Below are 13,464 nucleotides of genomic sequence, written 5' to 3'. Positions count from 1 at the left end.
TTCAAATTTTCCAAAATTACAAAAATTCTTCAAAACATTTTAAAAAGATCTTCCCCTAGAGTTAGGAGTCTGTCCTAGTTATTTTGGGTGTTTTAGAGTTAGGGGGGCTGTCTTGATTTGTTTGATATGGTGTATCCTATCGTGTGAGTGTCCCTAGAGTTAGGAGGCCTCGAGTCGATCGGTTAGACATTTAGTCGAACCGGTGGCTAGACTAGGAAGCATATAGTCAGCCCATGGTTTTCCTTAGGTTGCACAGCCTAGATACACATAGGATGTAGAGCCAACCTGCATTAGCTTAATGCTAACTAACTTGCATTATTTAGGGCATATAGGGAGTCCTAAAAATTACAATTCACCTGAACTTAAGCAATCATGCAAAAAGCTTTAAAAATCAGTCGAGTCTAGTGGATCGAGTCTAGGATAGTGGTTCTAGATGGTTAGGCATCGTAGTTTAGAATAGGGCATCGAACTACGTTGACTCCGATTCTTCCCGAGGCCGGGATACGTAGAGCAGCTGGGATGGACGGCCATCTTGGTCCGAGTCAAGTCGCATAAGAGTTAGGATTTGTCTTGTCCTGTCATATATAGGATTGATTTATGTTTTATGTTTTGATGTGTTTTCTTACTTTCTTGTACTGATACTATACCTTTAGCTGTAGCTTGCATGTGTATGTCCACCAGAACTTAGACACCCATTAGGCATGTCACCCATAACCTAGCTTTGCTTAGGTGACACATTTTTTTCATTTCATTTTGTGTATGCTTATTTCTTTATCCTCAAGAAATGCATGCTTAGGTAGACGATTCCTGAGAATTGTTCCTATTACATATGATTTTCGCCCAAAACTCTTCGAAGTTAATAATAAATGGCATAAGAGACCAAGTGCTTGCACTCGGACGAATTGGGGGTGCTCTCAGACCTTCTCCATTCGTAATCAGGCACGAACCCATATATATTTCTGGTTATCCATGGTATACGGAGCATATTTTTGTTTAAAGGATCCATGGCCGTATACCATGGATGGCGACTCTGAGTTTGTTTATGTACGTTTCGAATCCGGACTTGTTCCCGAATCGAGAGGTATCTCTTTTATATCGCCACTCGTGCTATGCTATGAGGGTGGCAACCGTTTCGAGAGTTCCTTGGTAGAGCTCTCCTTTCACGTGGATGATCCTAAGAGGCCGCTGGGGGCTCGTCCCCCACCTCTCTCTCGGATCGGGGTCCACAATCACCGGTCATGTGATTCGAATATCCCGAATCAACTATCCAATCTCTGGAATAGTCTATTCGGTCACCTTTGTTTGTGTCTTCCGAACTAGCGACATCTACGACCTCTATAGTCGTAAAAGCAACTACACACCCATCTGTTTGCTCTTCTGCGATGGAGAGAAGAGAACACCACTCCTCGTCGCTATCAACCTTTTGGAGATCTTCAGATGTTGCAGAATTACCTTCTCATTCTTCTTCTTTGGTGCATAGCAATTTCTGGCAAAAAGGCCCAGCTTACCACAATTATAACACGTCCACCTTTGTCCCTTGTTCTGAGGTTGTTTCTCAGAACCACGACCGCTTGAGGCTCCCCCTTGATCAGAACTTCCATTCGTTTGATTTGATCTGGCCTTCGGCTTACCTTTTTCGATTTATGAAAATTTGGAACTTCTTTCCTCGCCCAGCAAAGAGAACCTCCTCGTTCTCCTTTACTTTAGCTCAAGCCATCTGCTTGGCTAGGCTCTCTTGGTTTGCCAAGAGACTCCAATTCCACTAGAGTTGGTTGAGTTGGCCATCCTTGGATTGCTGTGATGAAACCGCTATACTCGGGTTTCAATCCTCGGATAATAATCCTCCGCATCCGTGTCTCCGAAATCCTGGACTCTTCGTCGAGTTGTGATATTTCATGACAAATCTTCTTCACTTTCATGAAATACTCAGGAATCGTCATATTTCCTTGAGATACAGAGCCTATCACGTTCTCAAGCATCTGGAGTCTAGCGTCGTTTGTCTTTGAGAACAAAGTGGCAAAGACATCCCACGCTTCCTTCGGAGTCTTGGCATCTCGAATATAATTGAGAAAATCCCTCTGGATGGTTGCCTTTAACACAAACAAAGCTTTACCGGCTTTCATCTTCCATTTCCTCAAAACCTCTGCGTTTTCGGCACCTCCGTTTGGAGAAGTGGTTTTTGCACTGTTTACTCTCTTCCATAAATCTTGCCCTTGGAGATACGACTTTATGCAAGATTTCCAATATGAATAATTTGAATTATTCAACTTTTCAACCCTGTTGATCGAATTGGCAAAATCCATCTCTTTAATTAAACCTTTTCGACTAGTGACAAACTTGAAGTCGGATCCCGAATCTACAACTTCTGCGTCTGATCCCTGAGCGCAGGCATGTCGAATCTCGTCCTTAGAGGCTTGATCAACCTTAGACCACTTACCCACACCAGTTCCTGACCGGTGTTCTAATCTTCTTCCTTCGGCTTTCGTTTACTAGCCCCAGACTAGTGGCTTCGTCAACGATCGTTCATCGTCCTTTACGGATGAATTCGATGTCCGTACACCGATCCCAGACCGGTAGCTCTGATACCACTTGTAAAAAATCAAGAGATCAAAGCAATAGCTTTGATACACTTGTTCAACACAACTAACAAAGCAAGAAGCAATACCCACAAAAGACAAATCACAAAGGAAGAGGAGAGAGAGAATGAATTTCTATTCAATAAAATATTCCAAAAACAACCACACCCCTCCACAGCCACCAATTCTCGTTTTTTTTTACTCTTCTATTGCACCTCTCTTCACGTGTATGTGACTCGTCTCCCTCTGTATATACTTTAACGTTTGCACTACGTCTCTTTATAAAGAGAAAACAAAGAGTCCTATTCTAACATAATTTCTCAAAATCCCAATTACCTAGGAATACTTCACCAACCACATAAGTTCATTCTCTATATCCAAAACCAACAAACCTAAATTATAAACTCATTCTAACTTAAACTAGACTTCCCAACCAAACTAGAACTCCTAATTTGACAGAGACTCAATTACCCAAAACACCTAAAGCAACTATTAGTCCTAGTTAAACTAGGATTCAACAATGCTCGTGTAGCACCCTCGCCGGCCCGTCCCCTCCGGCACGACGGAGAGAGCCGGCCATGACTCTCAACATTTTAAGTATGTAAAAAATATAGGAACATGTAGAATTAGTTTTCCTTTCCAAACTTTTCCAGAAAATAACAAGAATAGAAACAGGGCATTAAGAGAAAAAAATGGATGAGAGAGTTCGAGAGGACGCACACGATATGTACACCTTCTTAGAAAAATCATGAAAAAGTAAGTGAAAAGGTGTGGAAATATTATTTTTATATTTTATATTGAGAAATGATATCCACACTTCCATATATTGATATAACATGGGAAACGTTCAGCTTACCGACCAAAAAAACAGTGTGAAATTATAACAAATTATCAAAAAAAGTGCAGGCATGACTTTCCTCTATATTTGAAATACTACACCACAAACAAGTGGGGCACATGTTTATCGAAACACCTTGGCGCAGGTATCATTTTCCTTGAAAATTCTTTTCATAGTCGCATTCGCTTTTTTAAAACGTTTTCACCGACACAAGTGACGGTGTAAATGTTTAAAACGTGCGCGGGATGGAATCTAACCATGGTTAACTTCCTAACTCCTCCAAACCCTGGATTATCTTCTTTCCCTAAATTACAATTATACCCCGGTTTCTTTTCCTTCTACAAACGTGATAAGGGAAGTTCGTCTTTTTCACCTACTCACTATTCACTAAGTAACTGTTTACTGTGCTTCCCTTGACGGGATTTGAATAAATCGCAATTGCCATTCCTCCAAACACTCTCAGCCTCAAGTCAATTTGAGTGGTTTGACTTATGGCTTGGAATCAGCTGGGGTCGACCGCTCTATGGCAAAGGTGCAACTCGGTCCGGGTTTGGTCAGGGTGAGGTCAACCCTAGCCCAACACAAGATAGCATTCCCTCAACTCTAACCCGACCTAATTCAAGCCTCGGATCTAGGATGGTCAACCCTAACTTAACTCGCCTCTAAATCTCTCAATCCTAACCCGAATTCTCTAACCTGTTTTTTTTTTTTATTATTCAAATTGTGTCGTATTTGGCCAGAACAATGCTCAATTAGTTATGGTCAGAGCGTGATTCGATCTACCCGCGTTGATACCTTACGAAATAATGAAGATTTTTACTAATTTGATTTCCTAGTATGATTACAATCAACCATATATAGAGCACTTTGTGAGTAAACATACAGAATGAAATAATGTAAGACAATCCAACCTAGTTGCCTAACCTATCTATAACCTATCTAGATTGCCTCACGAAAAAATGGAAAATTGAGGGTCAACTTCGGGTCAGGTCGGGTCGAGCTGCCTAAGGCCTCAGGCCCTCAACCCTAATCCAACATGAAATTAAATTAGGTTGGCTTTTCCAAACAACAACCCGACCAAACCTCGTCTAGATCTAAGATCGGGTTGACCCGTACTCTACGCATAACTATCCCTAATAACTATTTCCCTACTAAATGTAGTGTATAAGAACTATGCGGACCACTGTCTTTGGTGTGGGCCCATTAAAATTGGCACAAGGGAGAGAATAGCGGGATTGGGAAACTTGGTAGCTGAAAGCATTTTCGTAAACAATGCGAAGTACCAAGGATACTTTAGTAACTTCATTTGCAAAATCATCGAGGATAAATATCCAATAATAATCTCGCATGCGACTTGCATAGATCCATGCTTTTCTTCTGACACGAAGCTCCGATTCGTTTAGGGCATTTCGGCCGAAATATCTTAGTATCGGACGAGAACCGTACCGAAACGTGGGTGCAGTAGGACTGCTCTTCTTCTAGTATTTCTGTCCGTACGGATTAGGGTTTCATTTTGTTGAAGAAAAGATCTTTCTTCGCAAAAACGCCTAGGAAGTTCCGTCTCATCGAGTGTTTGTTTTAAGTTAAGGATTTGGAAATTTTAGTTACTAACAGCTTTGATTTGAGGAAAAAAAAGCTTTTCAATTTCAGAGGGGAGGGTTTTTTCCTAGAGAGATTCTAAACAGTTAGAATTATTAGTTGAGAAAGAGGAGATTTGTGATCCAATGGCTGAAATTGGAGCAAAATGGCGGGGTTTGAGATCGATTGGTATGATTGGGTTCAGTTTTCTACTAGCTTCAATGTTTGTTTCTGCAGAACGAAATCTGATGCGAGATGGCTCAAAAAATGATAAAATTCAAGAGCCACAGTCTGATTATGTTATGGAGTTTGTAAATTTCTTATGGCAACCCAACCTGTCTTCTTATCAACATGTTTGGCCTGTAAGTCTCTAAGCCTGATTTTATTTTTGTTAATAGCTTTTTCAGACATGACCCAGGTTTTAAATTTCAGTTTTAGGGAAATTTCGGCCGAAATCATGTAAAAATATGATAATAATTTCGGGTTTTTAAAATTTTCCACCGAAATATTTTCCGTTTTGGTGGAAATTTCGGCGATTTTCGTGGATTTTTTTTAAAAAAAAAAAGTTAAATTGCAGCAAAATTTTGGAATTTCAGAGAATTTTGCCTAATTTTAGGCGTAATCTTGAAAAAAAAAATGATTTCATGTTGCTTTGAAGCATGTTGATATCTTACTTATTAAGATAGTAGTGCTGTTTATATTATTATTTAAGTGAGAAATCGACAACTAAGTTGGTTGAAAATATGTTTTGAGGCTTAAGTTGTTTGATATTTCGATTTATGATTGGTGGGTTGTGAGGTTGATATTAAAATAGTAAGGGACTTGTGATCTAGGTTTTAAATTTCGGTTTCGGCCAAAATCTTGTAAAAGTTATGATAATGATTTCGTTTTTCTAATTTCGACCGAAATGTCTAAAATTTAGGTGTGAATTTCAGAAATTTCGGTGGAAAATTCATAAATTTTAGTGGAAATTTTGTAAAAATGGCTAAAAAAAATTTCAACGCCTAAATCTTGTAAAGAAACGACTTACGTAAATTTCGTTTTGGCCATGGGCGAAACCAAAATATTTCGGTCATTTCGTTTCGTTTCGGCCGAAATTTAAAACCATGCTTGTGATATTGGTTCTCCTTTTTTTAACTTTGATTCATGAAAAGCCAATTTTGAAGCATTGAATGCATGTATTATAATGGATTTTGTTTTTCAGGCTATGAAATTCGGCTGGAAAATCATTTTGGGAACTGTTGTAGGATTTTTTGGAGCAGCATTTGGGAGTGTTGGAGGTGTTGGTGGGGGTGGCATTTTTGTTCCCATGCTTACTCTCATTATAGGGTTTGATGCAAAATCATCGACAGCTATCTCAAAATGTAAGAGCAATTAAGTAGTCATAGCTCTGAAATGGCAATTCTCAAATAAAATTCTTTTCTGCCATTTTTATTCTAGTTTTTTAACATTATCTTTTCCTGTTTATATTTGTTCTGCTTAGAGAATCATGCATTAACATTGTCGTGGATTAACCAAGTCTGCAGTAAGATGATTTGCTTGGATTCAACGCTTTTGAAGCATCTCTACCTGAGATATCTTTGCCTGCATGTACTATGTAACAAGAATACTTTACATTCCAATTAACTGCTTTCACACACAAGTGTTGGCACTTGTCAATGACTGGTAGCCAAGAGTGTCATTCATTTTGTCTTTTTTTTTTCTTGCTCTATTTATATTATAACAAATTTCCATTATCCAGATGTAACAAATAAGTATATTAATCAGTCGATAAACACAGAAATATATCCCTCAGTACTTTTATATAACTGTATTGCGGTGTTGGTGTTTTAGGCAGGTAGGCCTTCTTGGGCCATCATTTTTGACAATCCCATCTGACACCAAATACATATCTGTTTTTTGGTTATACAATCACTGCAAGATGGAACATCTGATATTCCTTTGTTTTATCTTCTCTTGGAACTCTTTGATTTACTTTCATATTGAAATCTTGTTCATATTATGCAACCTCACCGTGGCACTGGAACCCCAAACACTAAGCCCATTAGAGTCCTGATATGCATTATAATGACAATTTGATTATTTCCTCAGCTCCATACTGGCCTAGCCGTTAGGGTCCGTCCTGTTTATTCCAAACACAATTCCCCATGTGTTTGTAAATTTTTAGTGTGATCGGATTGCTAATGCCACTGACAACTAACATATGAATCAAACATACCCATCTTTCTTTTGCAATTTCACCCTATACAGAGTTAGGTTAAACTTCCCTACAAGTGCTGAGTTTCTAGATGCTGTTTGGTTAGGTATGATCATGGGTGCAGCAGCCTCAACAGTTTACTACAATCTTAAGCTAAGGCATCCAACTCTAGAGATGCCCATTATTGACTACGACTTAGCATTGCTATTCCAACCGATGCTCATGTTGGGGATCAGTATCGGAGTTGCTTGCAATGTGATTTTCGCTGACTGGATGGTCACGGTTCTGCTAATCATCCTCTTCTTGGGTAATTATGGATGGATTTGTAATGCTGTGTCTTGGACTCAGGAGTGTCCTTGATGTGTTTTGAGTAATTCGACTGTTTTACAGGCACGTCAACCAAGGCTTTCTTCAAGGGTGTTGAAACATGGAAAAAGGAGACCATTATAAAGAAGGTACCACACCTTCAATTGCTTTTGTTCTAGCATGTTGTGTTCCTTGATGCAACTTAAACTAGCTTGGGTTCTGATTCTTTGTTTTTAATTTCAGGAAGCTGCAAAACGCTTGGAGTCAAATGGTGAGTTGTTTTGTTCTTTCCACGACGTTACAAACAAGACTTAAAGCTTGAAATTCGGCCCCGATGAGGACCCCAGTCTTAAGTTAATTCAAAACCGATTAGATTTACAGTACTTGATATGATTTTTAAAATTTTCAAAGTTACTATGACCTTTTATTATTTGGGTCCATGATGATCAAGTTTTTCTCTATTTTCTCAAGAACCAGTTATCCCTTTACCTAAACCTATAGGTTGGCCAAGTAAGTCGACTTTTCAAGTCTTTTGGGTGCTCAAGACACTGTTCATAAAGCATGAAAGAAATATTTGCATCTGTTGTTCTTTATTTTATTAAATCTGACAATTCATCCTTCTCATTAATCAGATATGGGTAGTGAAGATGTGGAGTACAAGGCTCTCCCTAGTGGCCCGAATGATGGTGCTCAAAAAGAGGCTAAGTCATCTGGAGAAGCAGAGGTGTGTATGCATTATAGGCCGGATTTTTGTTTATCAAGCTGTTAATGGTGACTTCTACAACCTTCCCAGGTCCCAATTCTTGAGAATGTCTGCTGGAAGGAACTCGGTCTTCTCGTCTTTGTCTGGGTTGCATTTCTTGCACTGCAGATTTCTAAGGTTATCTCTTTATGATGCCTCTTAAGATGCCTGTATGCAACTATTAAGCCTCAATATCTACGGATCCATGTGCTGAATGATTGAAAATCTGCTTGTATGTCTTGGATGCAGAATTATACAACAACTTGTTCAACAGCATATTGGGTTCTGAACTTACTGCAGGTACTGTGTCTTGGTTTGGTCCTATGTTTAAAAACATGAAACACGATTGGGATCTTATTTTTAGTTGCTTCATAATTCAGTCAACTTAAAAGATAAAAGTATACAAAAAAAAAAATGCGAGTTATCCCTATAACTTGACCGTGGTCTTGTTTGAGTTGTGTTGATTTGACAAGTTTTTACATTATCTCTTCGAGGCCTAGTTTTTAAGCATCTGAATATTATTCGTGTTGATGTGTTGCAGGTCCCAGTTTCTGTGGGGGTGTCTCTGTTTGAAGCTGTTAGCTTATACAAAGGAACGAGAGTTATTGCATCCAAGGGGGAGGAAGGGACAAATTGGAAGGTCCATCAGCTGATTCTCTACTGCTGCTGTGGTATACTCGCTGGTGTGGTCGGTGGACTGCTTGGCTTAGGTGGAGGCTTTATTTTGGGTCCTCTTTTCTTGGAGCTGGGCATCCCTCCACAGGTATGTGCTAGGATTTTACCCATTTGATTATCTCCATCTACTGTGATTTTCTTCCAAGTTTTCTGTTTTTTACTGTTGAACATTTGAATGATTTCTCCATACTGTACCATATCTGCTTTTGGGCCTTCATCTTCCAAACAAATGACCTTTCCGTATGATACTTCGATACAGATAGGGATGCAGACAGACACGGGAACGGAGAACGACTCAGCATTTTGCAAAATTTAGGATGTGGATTCGGATATGGGTACCCACGACATGGGATAAGACACAAGACATGTATAAAAAAGGCATTGTAAAACTTAATTAGATTTAACTTAGATTATAGAATTAATAATAACTATAAAATAGCATTATTTTTTTGAAAATGAACTATAAAATAGCATTTTTAACACAAAGTTATAACTGCTAACAAAAGACTAACATGCAAAAAACTCAACTCAACTCAACAAAGCCTTTGTCCCAAACTAACATGCAAAAAACATGATAGTTAATTTGAATAGAGACATGTTTGAAACAAGACACTTATTGGAAAAACACAAGTATTCATGATGTATTTTGGTATCATCTCATGTCGGACACGATACGTTGGGCCTCTAGAGTATCCAAGTATCATAATTTTGCCTTTCCATGACATTTTACCAATCAAATTAACTTCCTGAAGAACATGAAAACTCTGCCTAAGTTATATGCTGTTGTTGTTGATGAATTTTCCGTTTCTGGGTCATTCTGTTATGAAAATGTTGCCTCGTCGAAACCCCAACTGGATTGATAAAGCTATGCCATTTTGATCCAAATGAAGTTCTCTGCAGCTGTTGTAATCATTTCCATGCAAAGAAATAGCGGTACTCCCACCAAGTTTGCTCATAATTAAAGTTCCCATAAATATGAGTTGTGTTAGTGTTTGTATGCATCATAGTAGGCAGCAGCCCATGGGAAGAATACTTTTAGAAAGACATTGTCTCATTCATACATAAATATTGGGGGATAGATATTTTGTGTTACATATTTAGCATTGCTACAAGCACATAAATGGATGTCTTCATTAGTTTATTGGAGTCAACATTTAGTCTATATCACTGACATTTTTTATGGTTCAGTGCTTGAAAATAGAGGAAAAAATTATATAACCATTTATAGAATAAAAAATACACATAGAAAGCAAGATAGGTTGTATAAAATAAGAATGGAAGGACTCAGACTTGAGATAGAGTATTCAAAGGCTTTTGGTGGAAGAAAACCTGTCAAAGATGGTGGAAAGATGAAGAAAGGAGATCAATGGAGAAAAATTCAAGAAATAGAATGGACTAGGTTATGCTCCAAGCAAATTTGCAAAAGAGATAGATGTAGTGGGTCTTACCTAGGCGATGGTCCCAAAGGTTACCTAGGCACCTAGGCAACTACTCTTGACAACTATAACTATGGTACATTTATGGGTGCATAAACTATATATCCATTTTAAGTTTTAGTACCTTATTGTGCAGGTCTCAAGTGCGACGTCCACATTTGCCATGACATTCTCCTCGTCCATGTCTGTGGTTGAATACTATCTTCTAAAGCGTTTTCCTGTTCCATATGGTATGCAAATCTCTCTCTCTCTCTCTCTCTCTCTCTCTCTCTCTCTCTCTCTCTCTCTCTCTCACACACACACACACACACACACACAAATGTGTACGCAAATACACACGAGAAAAAAGAACGAAGAGTTAGTCTAGCAATTCACTCAGATAAAAAACAAAAGCAAACATGGAAAAATCTTTACTTTTTGAGTGACTAACTTCATTTCTCAAGAAAGAAAGAAAGAAAGAGAAACGGTCTAGTTACACCTAATGAAGAAAGGGTGCATACACACATGTAGTAAGAGAATAATTTATATCTACAGAGTAGAGGATTGACCTACTGAGATCTAACCTCATAAACGTCTCTCTCTCTCAAAAAAAAAAAAAAAAATAGAAGGAGGAAAAAGATGGTAGAGATAATCTAGAGGGTTCTCTTAAATGTGGAAATTAACCTTATTTATTCATTCATTTCTGTTACATTTGGCAGCTCTCTACTTCATGTTTGTGGCAGCAGTCGCTGCCTTTGTGGGGCAACATGTAGTGAGAAAGATGATCATTTTACTTGGGAGGGCATCTCTTATCATTTTCATATTGGCTTTCACAATCTTTGTCAGTGCAATTTCACTAGGTAAGGATTCAAATTCTTCATTTTCCCATTTCTAGCATTTTATAGGCTTGAGTGAAAGTTTCAAGGAAGAAACGAGCTGGTCGGATCTAGTCGCTGAACTTTCTTCTAGATTTTCTCATTCTGAGAAGCAGAAAATCAACAGAACACCTATTGCGAATGGTTGCCAAATGCAACTAAATCAACGTAATTTAGCAAAATTCCTTAGATTAGAATCATTTCTTGCAAGGAATTTTGAGTAATGAAGTGAGAAATTTGGGTGTCTGATTATGCGGGTTTATTTCATTTAACAGGTGGAGTCGGCATATCAAACATGATATATAAGATCGAGAGTAAGGCCTACATGGGGTTTGAAAACCTCTGCACCTATGAAACTTAGTGTGGATTTTTTTTCTATTGAAAAACTTTGCTTTTATTTACGTTCTTCAGGCCTCAATGTTGGGCTACCTCGCTTCCTGCAATTCTTTTCTCTTTTCTCTTTTTGCTGAATGTTGTTCCGGAAGAAAATTTTGAATTTTTGGGATGAAGGAAACATTGTTCTATTTTCTAATCCTTGGTTACACTCTTCTTTTCAAGCTTTTGCATTTGATCTGAATGATATATAATTGTAATAAAACAGGAGGGAGGGGGAGAAGAAACCAATTGGGTCAAGGTGTCATTAACAAACAACTATGATGGTGCGGAAATCAATCCCTTTAAATATTTTTAAAGGTCAGAATATATAAGTGTGCTTATTTAGTGCTTTTGTGCATGGCTAGTGATGTGATATTGGCACTCCTTTTTAAGTAATGACAGTGACAGTCTCATAATTTTATTAAACGTTTTTCCCATTGGCTGTTGATAGGCATTTGGGACTTGTAAAAGTCTAATAGTTAATTAGAATTGTGCAATAAAGAGTGGAGTCCCATTTTCTAAAAACAGGGAATGCACATATAATTTCCCAAAAGAAATACAAAGCAAATAATAGAAACGTCATACTCAATTAGGATTGAGGCCCTGTTTGTTTTGGATTTTGAGAATCTAGTCTCAGTCCAAAATTGATTATTGGACTAAAAATTAAACAAGACCTCTACATCGGTGTCATCCTACGAAGTTGATTTACGGGGTACAGCCTATTTATGCTGTGTGTCATGTTGTCAACAGTTTGGATTATCTGAAAAGTGCGCCCCACAGCTTTTTTTAAAAAAAAGGGGCAGTGATAAATCGACCCCCATATATCTTAAATCAACCCCATATAAACAGGGCAGTGCTGTGAGAGAGAGAGAGAGAGAGAGAGAGAGAGAGAGATGTGGAGGTCGATTTAAGGTATTAGGGGGTAGATTTATCACTGCCCTAAAACAAGATACTGAAGTTCAGGAGCACACAGCATATAAAATCTCATCTATTATATAGGCCACTGGTATTCCTATTACCATCTATTGATAAGTGAACGAACTCATATTGTCTTTAATTATTTAACCAGGCAATAAAAGCTGTACAAGGCAATAAAAAGGCTCTGGGAAAGTTGGAATGGCAGAGCACTCATCTTGCCATCTTGGGATGGGCTTACTACTTAGATGTTTTAAGCAATGGTCGGTCTGCTGCCCCAATAATCAATTTTGGACTCGGTTTTATAAATTGAAAAGAAACATGGTAAAATTCAACTAAATATATGCTGTTTTTTTTTTAAATGAAATGACAAGTGCGGCGGGGTAATCGATTATCTTTGGTGACCTTAGGCCACATTTGGATACCTCATGTTTTTTGTATTTAAATTTGGATTTGAGTTTTGGATACAAAATGCATCAATCAGCCACATGCTCATGTTGAGAGAGAGGGAGGGAGGGAGGGACGTCTAGCTGCTTCTGCGGCAAGATCGAGGAGCAGCGTGGGTGAAGGTAATTGGCACAACTATTGATTTCCAAATAATGTCTTGCATAACATATTTGAAAATCGGATTTTTTTCTCCACTGTTGTAGCTGATTTAGAAGTCTAAGGATCTGATCCAGTTCTGAAAATGTGAGAAATCCAAATCTAAATCTTCTAGGTATCCAAACGTGGCCTTATTTTCTGAAATGAGATGACAAGGCTAATCAATTACCTATAGCGACAGAAATCCCCACCGTCACCCACCCCATAACCGACGTTCTCAGCGTGAAATGTCATAAACATTGCGACCAATTTTTCGGACGGCCGTGAAAGATTTTAATAAGGAAAACAATAAATTTTGTATTTCATATACGTAGAGACAAAGGATTCATTAGCCGACCCCAACTAGTTTGGGAATTGGGACAAAGGCTT

General features: G+C 38.3%; 2 protein-coding genes across 2 annotated transcripts; one reads left to right on the top strand and one right to left on the bottom strand.

Moving 5' to 3' along the window:
• Nucleotides 1-1,703: 1,703 nt before the first annotated feature.
• LOC143867532 (uncharacterized) lies at nt 1,704-2,303 on the bottom strand. Its single transcript, XM_077376127.1, has one exon. The coding sequence runs from the start codon at nt 2,301-2,303 to the stop codon at nt 1,704-1,706; it is 600 nt and encodes a 199-aa protein (XP_077232242.1).
• Nucleotides 2,304-4,760: 2,457 nt separating this feature from the next.
• On the top strand, nt 4,761-11,734 carry LOC143853863 (sulfite exporter TauE/SafE family protein 3-like). Its single transcript, XM_077363570.1, has 12 exons — nt 4,761-5,354; nt 6,197-6,356; nt 7,296-7,496; nt 7,580-7,644; nt 7,739-7,766; nt 8,128-8,219; nt 8,289-8,375; nt 8,487-8,537; nt 8,779-9,000; nt 10,485-10,578; nt 11,047-11,187; nt 11,478-11,734. The coding sequence occupies exons 1-12, from the start codon at nt 5,139-5,141 to the stop codon at nt 11,561-11,563; spliced, it is 1,443 nt and encodes a 480-aa protein (XP_077219685.1). The 5' UTR covers nt 4,761-5,138; the 3' UTR covers nt 11,564-11,734.
• The last annotated feature ends 1,730 nt before the right edge of the window (nt 11,735-13,464 follow it).

The sequence above is a fragment of the Tasmannia lanceolata genome, unplaced genomic scaffold, assembly GCF_043159265.1.
Source record: "Tasmannia lanceolata isolate RefF3 unplaced genomic scaffold, GAP_Taslan_0.1 ptg000003l, whole genome shotgun sequence".
NCBI lineage: Eukaryota > Viridiplantae > Streptophyta > Magnoliopsida > Canellales > Winteraceae > Tasmannia > Tasmannia lanceolata.
This window is presented reverse-complemented; position numbering and strand designations above follow the sequence as displayed.